General features: G+C 39.9%; 1 protein-coding gene across 1 annotated transcript in view; it reads left to right on the top strand.

Annotated features, from left to right (window-relative positions):
- cemip (cell migration inducing hyaluronidase 1) overlaps window positions 1–19,568 on the top strand; it is a 215,541-nt gene that overhangs the window by 100,933 nt on the left and 95,040 nt on the right. Inside the window, exons 4-5 of the mRNA XM_080501910.1 lie at window positions 4,125–4,307; window positions 16,622–16,759. Coding sequence (XP_080358036.1) covers window positions 4,253–4,307; window positions 16,622–16,759 — 193 coding nt within the window. The 5' untranslated portion in view covers window positions 4,125–4,252. The remainder of the gene's footprint in view (window positions 1–4,124; window positions 4,308–16,621; window positions 16,760–19,568) is intronic.

Below are 19,568 nucleotides of genomic sequence, written 5' to 3'. Positions count from 1 at the left end.
CATTATTTAATCTGCAATAAAGACCTACGGTGGGCACCTGAAACTAATAATACCACTTTTTATATCGTCTGCAGTATGTGAGGCAGTGGAGTTCAGGGAGAGTTTGCAGACTGCTGCCAGTTTGACGTCTTCCTGGACAAATTTTCCACACTCTCCCTTTCTGGCATTGGAAAAATGCGACTGCCAGATTTTTTTATTTTTTTTTTAGATCCTGCAGAACAACTCCACCATTTTTCTTTTTTTGTCAACCGAACATTTTTGAATGTCATGGTCTTTCTCCAGGAAAATGTGCCTTTTTGTAGGAACACACAACACGTGTGAGGTGAAAGAAATGCAAAGTGAAACACCTACTTATGTCTATTTAAGGATTAAGAAGCGGTTTTATGGTTCAGAGCACGGTTAGGTAAAGGTCAGGATTAGAGTCAGGCACTTCGCTATAATGGTTAAGGAAAGGGTAAGGTGCTAGGGAAGGTATTACACCAACGGAAGAACCACATTGACATAGCAACTTGTGTCTGGGCGTTGTATTGCTCTCTTCGGTGTCTAAAGCCTCTAAAGACTAACACTTATTGGTCTAACCTGCCTTGCTCAATACTCATAAACTCTGGAGTGTATTTAGAGGTGAAATGTGGTTGAACTCATGGGTAAAAACATGTTTTTGAGTCAAATTAAAATGAAAGCTTCAGATCATTGCGAGGACAGAGGCCTGCAAAAACCAGTTGGCTCCCTTTTTTTCCCCACCAAAATTCCTTTATTTAGTCCTTTGTATAGCAACAGATTATTTGACATAATTCACAATACAACATATCCACTTTATGCTCAACAAATACACAACAAACCTGCTCCTTGTTATGACACATGGTAATTCTAATTTAATTAAATATTGATAATGTATTGATTGAGCAGCAGAATTTGCCGAGCAATTGGGTTGTTCCCTCACTCCAGAATGCAAAATATATTTTCAACTGTTGTCTGCAGTGCTACTAAACAGGATTAAATCAAAGAAAACTTAATTCAGCAGAGACCTGGATTAAAGACAGGGTTACAGTTATCATTAAAAGTAAACTATGAGTTGAATTTTGAAATGAATGTAAGTCAATGCAGCATCCTCCTAAAGGTATTGAATACTTGAGGTGTGTGTGTGTGTGTGTGTGTGTGTGTGTGTGTGTGTGTGTGTGTGTGTGTGTGTGTGTGTGTGTGTGTGTGTGTGTGTGTGTGTGTGTGTGTGTGTGTGTGTGTGTGTGTGTGTGTGTGTGTGTGTGTGTGTGTGTGTGTGTGTGTGTGTGTGTGTGTGTGTGTGTGTGTGTTAATGTGTGTGCAAATTCTAGTGTTGAGCTCATTCGCCAAGGAATTGGATTGACCTTATCAGAGACTTGTGCTTGGCTGGAGGCTTGACTCACAGTCGCTCAGTGCTAAGTGTTGGGCACAAACATAAACAACGATTCTGCTGTTTATTTTGAGACTCAGCTGTGACATGACTCAGAAATGTGATATGACGGAAAACACAGTGATTCAAATGGGACATGTGAAAGGCAACTGAGAGGAAATCAGAGTCAGATTCAAGTGTCACACACCTGCAAAGTTCAGCATTTCCACATAGTGACACAGTACAAGTTCATGAACAAAGGGACCTGGGACATTTTCAGTCTTCAACAGTTAAACTTTTTAATCTCAACTTATTCATCGGTACATTGTAGCTTTCTACTCCATCACAAGGTGATGTAGATTTAGAGCAGTTGTGCTCCTGGGAGACGTCAAACAAAGTTTCATTGTGCTTTTTCGACAGTTGCAATAAAGAGTCATTCATCCATTTTGCTTGAATTTACTTTACAAGAACAAAAATCTTTAAAATATACTTCCCACAAAAGTAATCACTTCTGTACAGAGAATAAACCAATACACCAAAACAAAACCATTACCAGCCATTTCCACAAATCGACACCTGAATCGATTACATCAAAGACGATATGTTTATTAACAAACTGGAATTCACAGCCATCAAACTGTGCTCATGTTTCGCATACTGGCGTCATCTTTGCTTGGCTTTAGCGTGGCGGTAGCTCAAGCCAAAATATTGATATTTGAGCGATTCGGCCCGGGGTAAAGACAGACTTTCCCAAAGAAAGTATTTAAACCAGGAAAATTGTCTTAAATGTTATGAGACTGACCATTAGTAATTTTCTTTTCCAGTGCAAATCGAGATCAAATGTACAAACAGGATCTTGTGATACAATGCCTCGGGAAACTTTGGGAGTTTCCATGACTGCAAGATGTCAATAAACCAGGGATGTTTCGCGGAATTTAAATGCAGGAAGTGCGTGTTTGTATGAGTGTGATGACGAATTTTTCTCAGAAAAGCATTGACAACATATTAGAGATGTATATCAACAACTAAAACTGGGTGCATTTTTATTCCAGAAAAGTTTTGCATTCACATGGAATTATTTGGAAATGGATGCCCATTTACACAGAAATGCTGAAAATAATGTAGTTAACATGTTGGGCCACAAGTTGGAGCTGTTGATTGTTTTTGTAATGAAACCACACACACATATGCGTAGAGAACAATGTACTGTAAACATGAACAATGGGAGAACACAGACATTGATGTGGACAGACAACCAAGTTGGATTGTTATTATGGTGACTCTCAGTCCAAGCGTTTCCAAAAGTTCCACCTTGAGAGCCAGTATTTAAAAAGTTTAATTTTTTTTGGCTCCAAGCAGTGCTGTCGTATAAATGGACCCAAAAATACAACGTAAGCTTTCCGTATTCACTGTTTCACCATTTTCTTCTTTAAACAGGGTCCAAGTATTGCTAAAATATTTGGAAATATAATATTACTAGCGGCAAAAGGGCAATTTATTTGCAAATAAAACATTCAATTGTTGGTCTTTTGTAGTTTTCTGGTCTGAATTATAAAATAAGTGTGCTTCTGCTCAATTTTACTGTTTGAAACTAAATTATTTAAATGCATATTGATGAGCTGAAAATCACATCTTTACAGACTTTAAAGAATCACTATCATAAACGTAAGAGTTGAAATTTCAATTCTATAAAAGTGCCTTATAAAAGGTTAATTATTCATACACTGTATGACTGTTTTTGCATATTCTAACCTCGATTCACTTGAGAGCACCACTCGTGAGCATACAAGTGAGAAAAAAAAGATGATCTAACAAGCACTTGAATGGAACATAAGCATCACCCTACAGAAGGAAATGAACACAACGCACCATACTGAAGACTGATACACATCTCAGCTTGTTTAGATTCAAATAATCAATTTGGAGTTTGCTGTAACAAAACACAAAAGTCTGCGCACACACCTTGGTAGGCAAGACTTGCATCATGTCACTATTGCTGGGAAAGTTAAAGGTATAGTAGAGGATTTTCTTCTTCAGGGTGGATCATCAAAATAACTGGTCCTCCCAATTGTCAATCATTCTGGTGATATATGACGTAAGCCCGTCGTACGTGCTCGTCCCTGCGCGCAGCTCACTCCACACGGTCCTCATCATGCCGGTGGCCGACCCGACGCATTATTCTCGGACATTTTTACACAGTTTCACCCCCTCTGGTGCAAATCTTCTTGTAAAGTGAGCTTATGTGAGCGATGCCGACTTGTGACTTGTAAACAGAGCGTGCACGAGGAGAACTGGGCTCGTGCATGTCTCTCGCACGCGTTTTAGTAGGCGTTCCGTCTTGGGAGCAGGTACAGCGTTGCGCATGCGCATTTTTTTCAAACGGTGGATAGGGCGGTTCTTTCCTAAAATTCCTGAAAATCCTCCTGTATACCTTTAAACAATACAAGAATATAAAAACACTATAAGGAAGGAGACGGATCGATTTTTATTTCCTCCATAGAAAGCAACTCTGCCCTGTATTTGATGAGCTACACAGAACTGAATATACTATGCCCATCTCTGGGCAACACATAAGCACTGGAATCTCCTATTATAGTGTCTTTGAGAGCTGATGTTCTGAAAGACTTTGCTCATGCATGACACGGCTGTCCAGAAATATGACAAACCTCCTGCTATGCCCGCACTCCAGGTATTCCTCTAGAATTGCCCATTTGTACACGTCTTCCTGACTCTTCTGCATTTCAATGTGATTTTGTAGGTGCCTTTGGTGGCCTCCCTCTGTGAACTTGGCACTTCATCCTCCGACGCTCCATCTGAAGCCCACTGGGGGTCCGAAGTCGCCTTTGAAGGCCTCAGGTGTTAAGCTGGTCAGCGGCGGGCTCAGAGATGAAGACATGCGTTGTGTTTCTGGCAGCTCTGCTGCTTCCCAGCATCCAAGCGGGTAAGTCAAGGTTATATTTTATTTATTTATTGACTACCAGTCAGTAAATTAGATTTGAATACTTTCAAAACAGAGATGTGATTGACATCTCAGTTCAGGGAGCTGTAAAGTGAAATGAAATGCAAAGTGAAATACAAACACAATGCATTGTTCTTATTCTAACCTTTTAAATTTAGACATTAAAGTTCTCAGGAAGAATTGGTGTTGATGACAATGATGACTTCTTGGCATGATACATCTTTCGATTGTACACCAAACTGCGCACAGACAATGATTTCTGGAAATGTCCGTGAGCCCATGCAGCAGGGACTCATGCATCTTTTTAATGCAGTGCTGCCTGCAGGGCTTGAATCACCAGCATCCATTACTGAACCTCCACCTTGTTCATTGCACACAAAGATTGGTGAAGCACAGGTCATCTTTTCTTCGGACAGACTCTACTTCTCGAAAATGCTTCTTTTATACCAAGTCGTGATATTATTGTGTGTCTCATGTGAAACATTCAGGCTCTGTTTACACAACATTTCAACTGAAAATGCATCGTTTTTGCTTTAAAATAAGAAGTAATGTTGGCTGCCTGCTGTTTCTTTTGCTTTCCAGCCAGACATTAGTCTCAGTTATCATTTGTTACTTTGGCGAGTCATGTTACTTAGTTCGTCTCGTGACTCTACACGCCTGCTGTCCGACATCAGCGGCGAATTGCACCCAAACATTACACCTGTAACATCTGCTCCATATGTAAACAACATGAGCTGTCAGCAGCTATGATGGATTAGTCCTTGAAACACCCTGAATGCAGCACATCACATTGGTACCAAAGCCCTGGAGTCTCTTTGACATTGACGGAGAACATTTCTTGGTGGCCAACAGAACAAGAAGGTATGCTAATGTGGACATGTGCTGTATGCAGAGTTCCAAACTCCATAAATCAAAAACAAGTTTGTTTTTGACAAAAGTACTTTGAGTAAACAAGTTCCACTTTTAGATCTGCTTGCCTGAGTTGTTTTTAATCACTGTTGCTCTCAAATGCACCTGAAAGCTTGAGGACAGCCCACCATGTAGAACTAAAGGTTTTTCTTTTCCTTCACTCAAAACAACAATGTGCCATAGAGGTGACTGCCAAATATCTCAAAGCACCCCCCCCCCCCCCCCGCCCCACCCTCTTCCCCCATAAAAGCAGTGTTTCTGTCACTCTCAATGACTGACAAAAATAACAAACAGGAGTCTCAAATGCACTGCTCAGCAGGTACAAGTGAAGTTAGCAAAAAGAATAAAAAAAAGTCTCTTTTGCTCTGTGCTGCTGGATGCGGTCTATGTCCTTTTTAAAGACCCGAGGGTTCCTCATCAAATTGAGATGTTGCAGAGTATTAGCACTGACAAACAGTCCCAATGAGCTCTACTCTGATTTCATCTATCTGAAGAGGATTATTCCAGATACAGTGCAGTGCACCTCCAACTTCTTTGTACTGAACCACCATCATGCTTTGGTTACCTTTGGGACTTTTAATCTACATGAAAGTACTTTTATTGGTATAACGTGTATTGGGATTAACTATAATGAAGTAATATGATTCTGTAAAGCCTCTCCTTTTGACATAAATTTAAATTGCTGAGGTCTTTTCCAATGAGTTTGTATAAATATAAAAAAAAAATATGTACATATGAACCAAGGCCAAGCACCTCGTTTCATGTACTGAACCAGCCCAGGAGGATACTCACCAAAATATAAAATGTGCTCGAAAACCAAAAAGAATAAATGACACACAATAACCTAGAATCACTCTAAATTAGACAATTTCATCATGGAAATGAAGTTGAATAGAGAGCAGACAGAATAAAGCATATGGAGGGAATTGAATCATATAAATTAGGTATTGGATGAATTGGAGATGTATTTTACTGCGCCCAAAGGGCAGCACCTCTCATTCCTCATTGAACTTCTACACTGTGTCATGTACTCTTTCACCATTGTATTTAACATACTACACTGGTTATAGCAGGTGCTTGTGACATCCCCTGCATCTTTAAAATTGTATCCAGATTTATGCTACAGATGTCATTTCTGTATGTTTCTTTTTAGTCCCATTTACGCAACATTTTCAAGTGAAAACAGAAAGGTTTTTCTTTGTTTCTGTCATTTCTGTGTCAATGGGCATCTTTTTTTAAACAGTTGTGTAAATGGGAAACCTTTCAGAAACAAACGTAAGAAATTGACATGTAAACAAGGGATGTGTCAAAAAAACTCAGAAAATGACAATGTCACCTTGACATGACAATGGACATTTGGAAGTGGTCGTGTGATGCGTGACTTTCATCCAGAGTGAAGAACGAAGGCTGCTGTTAGGTCAGCAAATGATTCTGCTGATGGATTCTCATGCCTTTTATCAAGCTGTTTTCTCAGGTTGAGAGAAAAAAAAAACTTAGACAGAAAAACAGAACTGAAAAGAAGTGAATGGCAAAATACCAGTCATTCGGGGACTCCCAGTATTCTTCATAACCCACATACACACACTCAGATATTACCTATCTGCCATAGGTAATGATATATGATAAAAACATATGCATATAAAAATACTCAACATAGACACGTGTTCGTGCACTCGTCTTGCAGATCTTGTGGGAAAACATTCTTCACCTCCTGCCTGCTGTTCAAACAGGCATCAAGCCAAGCAAGGCCACAACCCATCCGGCCCCTGTTCGATGCAGTGTGTCGTCCTGTGTGTGTGTGTGTGTGTGTGTGTTTTGTGTGAAACCGCTCCCGGCGTTAGAAAAGTTCTCCTGCTTTAAACTGAACACATATCTCCACTTTCCCCCGTATTTCTTTCTCCCTGCCTCGTTTTATTGCAGCCTCTAATCACAGCCACAAGAGCTTCTCAATCAGATCGACGTTTTATTGAAGGTTCAGCACTGGGGCTGCATATCAATGAGAAGCTCCAACACAAAGGAATCCTATGACATCATTATTAAGAACCATAAGTAGAAGTAATATGAGATGCCTCCATTTAATGGGCAGTTTGCTTCCCGTCAGGCAAACACTGGCTTCAGATAAATTAACATTAATTTTCTTTTATGGGCTGAGGAAATTGACTCACCTTTTCTGCTCTTAAACTGGTTGTTTAAACTTGCTGTGCATTTCAAAGTATGAGGTTCACTTTGTCCCTCCATCCATTTCTGCCTCCCACCTTCTCCCAGGTTATTTGATAGGAAGTCATACCAACCAAAAAGAAATAATCTCTCCAGAGTGTCCTGGGTCGACCCGGAGGCCATAAATCAGTTGGTCGTAACTGGTGGATCTCTGCTGAGAGGCAAGTGGGAAGTATCCTGATCCACCTGATCCACCTCAACTTGGTTCTCAAAGGAGGAGGAGTAACAGGTCTACTTTGAGATTGATAAACTCTTCATGCTGTCATGAAGAGAGAAGCCTGCCACCTTCCCATCATATGGAGGCAACAAGATGATGTCATCTGCAAACATCGGGGTGCCATCCTCTGAGTTCCCCACATGATACCCTCCGAACCTCAACACCATGTCCTTGGAAATCACTTATCAGGGTAGAGTTTTGGTGGAATCCCACATTGTTTTACCTTGTTTTTTTACTTGTACACATAGCTTCTTTTGGACTTTGGTCATCTGCTGCACTGTGTAATATCAGGATTAATATTATGGCTAATGTTGGAGACACATATACGCAATGTTGAGCTTCGGTGCCAAGAACGAAAATCCTGTCCAAGTTTACAGGTCAACTCAGACAGAAGCAATCTAGGAAACACACTTTCATAGCCAGGAATATGAAATGCAAGGGAAAGCATTTGCTCCCATTTGACAACAGACAGATTCATAGTTGAACGGCAATTAACAAACCAAATGGACAAAGCAGACCCAACCACAAGGTTCAAAAATGGGACAGGGTGAATACCAGAACCATACCAGCTGATGCAGGAAGAAAACTCTGGAAATAGAAAATAGTCTCATGCACGGCAACAGATTACACAGAGGAGGAGAACATATGTAGACAGAAGGAATGTGGAGATAAACACCTGAAACAATTAGGGATTGAAATCACAGAGGAAGATACAAAGGTGTTTGCAGACAAGCACCAGGCTGCCCAGCCAGTCCTAATAAAAGACATATAATATATAAAATGTGCACATACATAAATATGAACCATGAAGCAAAAAGATGCGGCATCAGCAGTCCCCGACACCATTAGTATAACTGATCTGTATCTGAGGCAGTCGAGACAAACATCATGGGCTTGACCTACCCCTCATTTATCATTAATGCACTTTCAAACCATGTAAAACATGTTGTGTTACCTCTGTTAATACTTTATGAAGCTTTCAGTTTTCACCTTCTCCATGCGTACGACGGAAGATAAAACCAATAACCTCCATCAAGCTATCCAAGACCTCGTGTCTGCGTCACTTAGGTCCTGTTTACATGGCATGAAATTGATAACAAGAAACTTTTATTGCATTTTCAGTATCCGTTTACATGGCAAAGGTGCCCGTGCAACCTTTTAAAAAATGGCTCAAGGTGGAACTTTTGATAACGCTCAGTCTATGTGGAAATGAGGGAAAACGCAACATTTTGGAAATGCTGCTAATGCGCATGCGCGAGTAGATGGACATTAACATGTCATGACTCCCAGTCCAGATTCTCCTGGGATTTGGTAGTTTTACTGTCATCAGTCACCGTAATAACAATCCTAATCGGTCATCTGTGCTCATTGTTAATGTTTATAGTGTATTGTTTGTGTGGTTTCATAACAAAAACAAACACAGCACCATGCTGTGACCTGGCATGCTTTACTGTCTTTTTCAGTGTTGCTGCTGTTTCTATGTAAATTGACATACTTTTCAAAACATTGCGTATAAAAAATACAAAATATTTGCAAAACAAAACACAAAAACATTGTGTTTTCACTTGTAATGCTGCCATGTAAATATAGTCGTATATTGCCAGTGACTTGTAGAGCAACATTTTACATGTTGGTGACTTACAGTACAATAAGACTGGTTGGAACCAATAATGGAAGCAAATGTTGACAACTCCTTACCCCTGAAATTAATTGCCCTAGTGGTTTATACAATGAAGGGCATAAATCATTGTGGAAAATTCCATTGAGCAGCACATAAATTAACTGTCCAGCAACGATCTCCAGGTAAACACCTATGTCTCCAAAGTTTCTTGTTAGTTGTAGAACTATTCAGGTCTCTATGGATGTCTCAATCTACCTGAGAAGAAACCAAGCCGTGCCTTTATTGAGCCTTGCAGCTAATGTGTCCATAAATGCCACAACTGAAGCCGCTGCCTGCATGATGCTTGATTTCCCTCGCTCACAGTTTAATTCAATCAAAGTTTCACAATCCCCCTTGTGTGGAAATGGGCTTTTTGAAAAGCAAACATCAAAATAATATCAGGGGAGAATCTGAAAAGCAAATAAGGATGATGTATAGTCAATACAGAGACGATCCTCTGAGTCACACTCATTAAGTTATGCATAAAGAGGGAAAAATATGCACTGAGCAGGTTTGAGCTCATTACCGAATGTGTTGTGACGATTGATTTCTGCTGTTTAGACGCTGTGTACTTTCACTTTATTCCCACTTCATTTTTTTTTTTTTTTGTGAGCTTCAACACTGACTTCTCACAAAGACACTTTCTAGGTAATCGGAATACGTGAGACAAAGAGAGGTTTTACTGAAATAATGTGTAAACTATTGGTGGGTATGTGGTTAACAAAATAATCTAATTAGAGGCTTTGTAATTAATTAATTGCATCCTAATCCTTGCTCAGTATTTGAAACATGAAGCAACATTTTTCATCTTAAATGAATTTAGTTAGATGATTGAATCAAATAGACTTTACACAACACAATTATGTTAATTCATTTTGTGTTTTTTTTTACTTTTCCTGATGATTTGCTCTTTGAATATACCACTAGGAACTATCTAGAACTATCAAAATAGTAGACAGCTGTGGTTTCAGCTACATGCTTAGCATCAAGGTGATATCAGAAACTTCAATTGTTTTAGGAATATGTCAATTCAATTTGCATATTTGGCACAATGCTGTGCGCTTATCCACTTATCCACTATTCCAAAGTTTTTAGGTTACATTCAGGAGGCAAGGTACATCGGTTTTGTGTGTGATGCATCTGCCGTATCAGTATTGTAGGAGAAAGAAGCGTAAACGGGGGCTGAAGTCAAGGGCTTGGCTCAGCACTGGAATTGGAAACAACTAGTGCTGTCAAGCGATTAACAAAAATTAACAAATTAATTGCACAATTTTCTGTAATTAATTGTGATTAATCGCATTGTTTTTCTCCTGAAGGCTGAAGCTTGTCATGCATATTTATTCATTGAAAACTATGGAATTAATGTCGACTCAACACAACACACAGAGAGTAAATTTAAGTTAAAATACTATTTTTATAATGTCCTTTCAGCTTTGGGTGAAACTATTTCTCTCCAAGATCATCAAAATAATAAAAACATAAATAATTAATAGATATCGAATATAAGTCTGGGATTTGTTAGAGTGCAGGTCCACCACTTTGAGAATTTGAATATTTCTAGAAACAAAAGTTGTAAACTTATTACATGAACACAAAGTGGCAATAATATACTGTGATACACACACACACACACACACACACACACACACACACACACACACACACACACACACACACACACACACACACACACACACACACACACAGTATAGAGGAAAGTCAGTGAAAGAGAGAAAGAAGATATATTAATATTTTACCTGCAAGTATTTCCTCAAGTTTTAGTAGTTTGTGTGAATGGCAACCTGCTGTTTTGCTGCAGAATTACTACTGTGGGCATTAAATTCGGCTTTTCAAAGTAAAGCTAAGGACTTTCACTTTCCCAATCAGCCGTCAGGGAACTTTTTACAGTGAAACTTTCTACCTTAATATTCCACTCGGTACTATGCTGCTCTGTTGTGGTGGTGGTGCATCCAGAGACACTGCACATCCGGTCGGGGAGTAAAAAACAAAACAAAATCGGAATTAAACACCTTAATTATGTTAAACAAATTTTGACAAATTAAAAGTTTCGAATCAATTAATTAAATTATGCATTATTTTTGACAGCACTAGAAACAACATTCAGCATTTTATTTCCCATGAATTCATTGAACATTATACAGCTGCAGTATGACGTCGACAACTGAAAGGAGCTTTCCCAGGAGCACTGGGGAACCATCCATGTTGTGAGTCTAAACCAGGGGTGGGCAATCCTGGTCCTCGAGGGCCACAGCCCTGCACGTTTTAGACGTCTCCTCACATCACTACAGCTGACAGCAATTAGTGGCTCCTTGTCAAGCTTTCTGCTGAGCCTCATCATGATAATAGGTGTGTTTGAGCAGGGAAACATCTAAAACGTGCAGGACTGCGGCCCTCGAGGACCAGGATTGCCCACCCCTGGTCTAAACTTAAAGCTCAATTAAATGTGAACATTTTGTAAACAAGTTAGTTAAGTGAATTTCTTTCTTTCTTTCTCCGGAAAAGAAACCCCCATCAAACATGTTTTAAATAAAAATGCAGAACATAACCGACAGGGTGTGACTTCGTAAAATAAATCAAATGGAGAATGTTCAGGACTCATCACACACTATATCACATTTGCTGACATTCACTCGTTATAGGCGTTCGCTTTAAAGATCAAAGTCATTTCAAATAGCCTGCAGCTGTTCCACCTGCTATTGTTGTGTTTTTGCACTATTGCTTATTTTACAAGTTTAGTTCTTAACAGCAGCAATAAAGCCACGATGCAGGAGGCGGCCATGTTGCTGCTTGGTTATTGTAAACACTGTAAATGCAGACGTTTTTTAAATGGGAACCTTCCCGGTTGCAGGAGCACACAATGAATCAGTTTGTGCATTATCAATTCCACAATAATACTTTATGTGGATTCTCTGTACTAGTGTTGTATTTTGAATGATTCATTGTCCATACATACATACATTGTGTAACAGTGATGTGATAAACGCCAAGGAGGCTCTGACACTGTGCGTTGCTATTTCGGGAATTGGTTCTCTTTGGAATAATTCCAATGCTCACAGTGTGAACACAACAATCTTGTGACAATAATGCAACAGGTTTCTTTAAGAGATGTTTGTTGTGTTACAAATACTGGGTTGCTCCCAGCGGCCAAACACTTGGTAGGAAGAGATCTCTGAGGACTGACTTCAGATGCTTACTCAAAAACGTGTGTGCGTGCGAACAGCTGCTGAGGAGGAATTTTCTGCTCACTGCTGTAAATGTAAGCGTTTCTGTTTTATGTCTTTGTCCTTCGGTGTTGCAGAAGGAGGAAACTCGGGCACAAGAGATTCCATTTAGTTCTTCAGATTAGAAGATAAAGAGGGAAAGATGCACCAAACCTGCTGTCAAACCTTATGTTTCTGTGACTAAATTGAACAGGACACATCAGCGATCTGACCACTCAGCATTATGGCTGGGTGATTGGAGGAGGACAATGGAGTGTGCTGCAGTTTCTTATGATCTGTCTTATTGACATTTTCTCCTTATGAGCAATTACCAACAATATGGTTTGTGAGTTAGAACTGGTACCAATTCCTATTATACTATATTCAAAATTACTCTTGCTCACATATTGGGGTTTGTTCATTCCCACTGTTTGGAGTTATTCCACACATTTACACAGCACCAAAATGCTACCTTATGCTGCATTCATTCTGCTGGGAACTGGAAACTGGGATTGTTACCAGGTCATCACATGAAATTAAGAAGCAACCAAGGCTGTTTTATTGTTAGAGTACAGAAAAGAGATAAATAAGCTTATAACAATTGTTATAGTCAAGGATAAAATGAATCTCAGGAGGATTTTCTGTACAGCTGTTACTGTTTTTTTGGAGTTAACATATTTAACTTGAGCTGGAGCTTCACATGAGAGGGTGTGTCATAAGTCATTTCTCAGCTTTAATCGAAGACATGCCCATCTTGAGTGATGTCCAACCTGCTTCACACTTGTAAATCTCTAAAAATTCCCACTTTCCTCGTGGGAACTCCCAGTTTGTCTGCATTTACGCAAGTATTTCCCAGTGGGAAGTTGGACCCGTTCCACCTGCGAGCTTCTTCCCATTTCTCTTCTTTTACTTGGATTTAATTGCTATATAAAGCATTTTTTCCTCAGTTGACTCTATTCAGCTCTTAGACATAAAGGGTTTTCTTTAATAATAATGAAGACAAATTTTAATGAAGGACACTAAGTGCCCTTGACACTTAATTTGGGTGCTGCATGTTCACCATCTAACTCTGATTATGAAATTACAATTCAGCTTGCAATCTTCCAAATTCATTAGTGTATTTATCTGTAATCCCTGGTCAGATATCGGCCTGCATGACAATGTGCAGCAGGTGTCCAATGGACAAAGACAGAGGATTAATGCCACAATCCAAAGGTTGGGTCAATGTCCTGCCACATATTCATCCTGTTTTGGTCATTTGGTTGTGGACGTAGATTTCATTGTTTCATAGTGGCTTACTATCTGTTGCTCCCAAGATGATAAACAGAAAACTATCACACTCATATCTGGAACATCTTCTGCTTGTTTGGCCTTTCCTTTTTTGACCAGCTCAGTTGCTCCCTTGACAATGTTTTCTACTTTCTCTGGGTGGCTGTACAAAGCTTGGCTCCTCTAGAGCTTGGTTGGAGGGGACAGCTGGAGTGACAATGGCCAGTTGGAAATTGTTGACATGTTGCCCAACCCTCGTCAGCAACATGCAGAGAGAAGCAGTAATAGGTCATTGACCTGGAGTCGGCAGTTGGCCTGAGAAAGATTGAGAGGGACATGTGATGGCTGAGACTTTTCCCTCGCACAGACAGAGGTCACCATCTCCTCATTCACAACCTTCCGTCATCATATCACCAATCTGATATGCTTAAGTACTCTTGAGGACATGTTTCCATAAATGTACTCTCAGTTGGAAACAATAGGAGTTTCCTTGCACCCACGATGCAAAGATGGGTCTTTCATTATTGTAATTAAGAGGCTAGGATATGGGATCTTGGCAGGATTGTGGTCAAATCCCTCGAGAGACGACCTGTCTCTCAAGAGACAAATAGTCATCATTCACAGGGAGCAGAAACCAGCTGATTGCACGTCAACACCTATCAATTTGTGTTAGCCCTTGGGGAAATTTACCTGACAGTTCAGGTCCCTGGCCACTCAATGCCATTGATGGATCCATTAGATGGCAGGGTGGTGAGGTAACCACCACTCGCACCAGAGGCAGACTGGATACTTACACAGATAATAACGGATACACACTTAATGCCAGCATCAGTCACTCTTACTCTTCAACAAGCAATCCAATAAGCTTGTGTGCTATTTGATTCACATCTAGGTAGTTAGAGAGTTGAGACAATTAAAGTAGGAAGAATCAGTGGTAAGCATGCAACCGCTGATCTTATCACTCGGTACAATTTATTGATCATTAGAGATGCTCTGATAAAAGTTTTACATTGGAAATTGTTTCCTCCTCTTGGTTCACTTTTAATTGAGTGGAATTTTCAAGCATTTTTTTGAACACTTTGCAATGCTTTAACCAAACACATGTGCAATCTTGTTAGTTTCACTCGAAGGTTACAAGCTAGTCTCTGAATTCTGAATATCGAAATAATTATCTGACTGCATCAGCACACAACAAACTTCATTCTCTCTCCTCTGCCTCTTCAACTCTAATTATTGAATGTCGAGCTGAGAAAGAACATAATGTTCTTTGATTTGAGGGGCCAGCACAAACCCCATTTTGTCCTGTCTTCTTTATTTTTTCCCGCTTGAAGCACATCAGTGTTTTGTACTTCGGTCCATTTTATCAAAGCAGTGTTCTACTGTTAACAGACTTTGTCAAGATGGCATTAAAAGCCCGATAAAGGCTGAAGCATGTCGGACAAGGTTTCATTTATTCTAAATGTAGGAGTGCACTACATCAATTCTTTTGATTCATTCACATTTCAGGAACCGCGGGATTGCTACGCTGTTTGTAGATACAGTGAAGGCCAGGCAGAGACAAACAAAAAAAAAAAAGACTCATGAGCACATTATTTTTTCCACTTTATTTCTAATGTTCGCGAAAACAGCATCTTCCGTTTATTTGCTGTTTTATCACAGCTCTGCCTGCACTCACGCTGGATTCTGGCACTTGCTGTAACAATAAACAGCATTATTAGTTGCAGTAGTAATAAATTGTGTTTCCAAGTGCCTTTGTCCAAGTGCCACAAATATAATGTAGAGATTTTATGCAACGTGTTGTCAAACCATGCAAAGGGGCAAAAGGGCCTCTGCATGCTCCAATGGGTAAGATGAAAAAAAGAGCCTGCTGTCATCACCTTTCTTAGTCTGCATCCGCCTCATTCCTCTTTGTTTCTCTCCAAGAACTCTGCCGAATGACTCCGAATAGCCTCGTTGATGCCTTCAAGTGAACACAGAATAAAGTGAACGTTTTTGGTAAACACTTGGGTTTAATTCTGGATCCAGTTTTTTTTTTTTTTTTCTTCCGACTCCAACTTCCAGGTTGTTGACTCACAATTATAATTGAGTATGAATTGGTGCATGGCAGTCTCACACTGTGTTAGCCCCGTGACAAGGTTACTCTACCATTCACCAAATGGCAGCAGCAAAAGTCAATCCTGAATTTACTAGGCTTGTCTAATGTCTGTTTGGTCACATTTCATATGATCTCCCCCACCCAAACTTCAAGAAGAAACCATAAGCCAGAAGTTTTCATAGGTTCCATTCTTAAAAATAACCTGAGAAACCAATCGTGCACTTTAAGTCCTGTTTCCATGACAGTGTTTTCAAGTGAATACAGAGAAGTTTCGTTGCGTTTTGGGGATCAGTTTACATGACAACAGTACTTGGAGCCGACAAAACACAACTTTTTGAAAATGGCTCTCAAGATGGATATTTTTGAAAACTCTTAACTCTTCTCTGTGCAGTCGGAGGACAACACTACATTTCTGATTCACTGCTACTGCACACCACGACCTACATGTGCATGTATGTGGACAATAACAGCAATGGCGACCTCCAGAGTGACTTGACAGACATCATTTTCAAAACGTTGCAACATAAACATGAATCTTTTCTGAAACACTAATGCAAAAACTATGCATTTTCAGAAGGAAACGTGGTGTAGATGGTTCCTTATTGTTCATTTTTGTTTCCACTTTATGAACTGAAATGCTAAGTTGTAGTGGAGCCTATCTACTTTTTTTATAATTTAAATGTGGCTGTGTTGTTGTGTTCCCTGCAGTGTGTCCGGATAAAGAACCAGGCCTGCAGCCATGGATGCCAGGACACAGTGAAGACCATCGTGTCACCATCGGTTATGGCCGGAAAGTCCTCCTGACATCCTCAGCCACAGTCCACTCAATTGAGATTCTGAATGGAGGTATGTTGGACACATCTATCCTCACAAATATTAAAGGTGTCATGTGTATTTTCTTTAGATTGTGTGTATAGAATAGTTGATTCCATCATATTTGCCAAATGATTGTGAACAATAAGGTTTTCTCATCAAATCTTCTTTACATGTAAAACGGCATCAAATGCCTGATGACTCATCCTGCACTCTCCTACATTCAATAGAAGCACATTCAGTTTTGCGGTGAGTCCAATCTCCTCCATCAGCAGCGCCGGCTCCAGGCACTGGCTCAAACTGGCACTGATGGGGGCATGTAATTCACATTTACCGCTAATGGCTACTTAAAATGTCAATCAAATGTGGACTTCTCTGAAGCATTTTCACCAGAAACACATTAACCTTTGGCAATCAAATGTCCCTCAGACATTGCGTCCCTGAATCTTTAAGAAATTAATACATTTGTGTTGTGCCATGTGAGACAAAGTGTTTGGGTGGGAAATAGTTATACTGGAAGCTGAAAGAGAGACAGGCTTGAGGACATCAAGCAGTCTGGAATCGAAGCAAAGAAGAGGAACACCAAGAGAAATGTTCACAGCGTAAACACTTCTGAGCCAAGAGACATTTAATAAACTGAGAGGAGATACTTATACAACTCCTTCAAGCAAAAAAACACAACTTGAGCTCCTGATAGCATTTCATCAAAATGCTTGTGCAGACCAATGAGAGTCTTTCGAGGGTTGTGAGCAAAGACATACACACTTGAACTTTAAAAGCACAACACAGCACCATGTGCTGCTGGATCAGACACACACTGGGAGCCACTGAAAAAAAACTAAAAACTAAAGCTGCTCTTTCTGCATGTGTGTGATCCTCTTGACCTGATACTCAGCGACTTCTCAATTTCCATTACTTCAAATTTGTTGCTCGTTCTTTGTGCTGTTTTGGCATTTTTTCCCTTATATTTTCATTCTAAATACGATTTTGACAGGTAATAGGAAGATGCTGCAGACGTCAGTTTACTTTAGCAGAGAGGCTCAGGGGAGTCTTGATAGCAGGGAAAACATATCAGGCCCAGTTGACACGACAACATTTCAAGTGAATGTTTTTGAATATATTTGTTTCAGGAAAGTTTTGCATTTACACTGCCACTTTTTGAAAAAAAAAAAACCCACATCCAGCAGAAATAATGAAAATGATGTAGTTGGCGTACCAGGCCACGGATTGTTCCTGTTCTTTTCATTGAATGAATCCACACCCATATGTTGGGGTCTATCTCTTGAGTATGTGCAGAAAAAAAATTATTTGGTGTGCATGTGCTGGAGCAGCATTTAAAAGTTGTGTTTTTCTCCATCTCTATGAAAATGGACTCGGAACTTTGCCAAAAAAGTTGCACTTTTCTCTGTTTCCATGGCAGTCGGAGCATTTTTATAAAGTTCCACTTTGGGGGCCGTTTTCCAAAAGCTGTGTTTTCAGTGGCTTTGAGCAGCATTGTCATGTAAACGGTGACTCAAAACAGAATGAAAGTCTGTGTTTTTACTTGAAAACGTTGAGTAAAATATACAATACTTTTGAACTGTCACCTTTAGTTTTTTCCTACTGGCTTGGTTTCTTTATTGCTATATTGTGATTCAAGCTCTGAGCATTTAATGACATATCCACAAAGCCACAAGACGTGCAAATATTGATCTGTCTGAATACCAACGTTTTACTGATCAAGCTGAGATCATCCAAGCTTTGATACATATGTTGTGTTTTTGATCAGCTGCATTAAAGAGTCACAATATTTAGTGGCAAACTCTAAATCCAGATAAGTACCTGGTGCCAAGGAGAGTTTATGTGGTGGCGAGATGCATTAAAATGTGTTTACTGCAGCATTTTATTAATTAAAATTCTACCTGCAGCAGCAAAATCATTTGAGGGCTTTCTGCACTTGGCCTCAAAAGATAATTAAGGCTGGATAAACCAAAAGTAGGAATGGACCAAAATTGAGTCTTGGCATCAGATGAGGCTGATCCAAAGATATAGTGAAAGCCAACATAACACATCTTGACCGTCACATTGGGAGTCAATATTTTATCAAATTGGTGTTTTTGACCATTAACTGAAGCTTCAGCACATAGTGCCACTATAAAGCAATCCCAACATCAGTATGACCAGCTGCTTATAAAAGAATATACATGCCAGTATTATGAGTATAGCAATAGGAATCCAAAGACAATATGCGTTGATTACATTATGATCTTTACCCTTCAACACATGGAGAAACCCACATCACATGTCACCCTTCTTTATTCTGGTTGAACCTGACCATAACATCAGGTGTTTTCCCACTGAGCCTCCAGATGTGGCTGCTGGTTACACCAACCCAGGCACGTTGACAATTTCTGGGAATCATGTTAATGTAGGCTTTGCTCCTGATTGGAATCAAAGACCCTCTTATGAGCGTACTCGTAAGTTGTGACGGGTTGGGTCTTGTTAATCTGGACTTCACTGCCAAACTTTGTGCATTCAAGAACCCTACCAGGCACTTATTAGTTAGATCTTGGTTTGGGTCTTCCAACATGAGGCAGTAGCATATGGGTATAGTTGTGGGATTCCTTTCCTAGGACGATAGTTGAAATAGCTTTCCAAATTATGCATACATTTTCCACATAGACAACGACACACTAAAGGAAAGCAGGCAGGTACAACCTATTTCCAACTGGGACCAGGTACTTTGATCAGTCTAGTAGATATTACAATATATATTCAAGTCACCGTGGAAGGGTTCTGGTGACTGTGAGGGTTTGGATGACATAAAGTCTGGGCCTATCTGCCCTCAATTTGATCACACTGA

The sequence above is a fragment of the Blennius ocellaris genome (assembly GCF_963422515.1).
Source record: "Blennius ocellaris genome assembly, chromosome: 1".
Taxonomy (NCBI): domain Eukaryota; kingdom Metazoa; phylum Chordata; class Actinopteri; order Blenniiformes; family Blenniidae; genus Blennius; species Blennius ocellaris.
The sequence above is the reverse complement of the archived record's forward strand: the minus strand, read 5'-3'. Positions and strand labels throughout refer to the sequence as shown.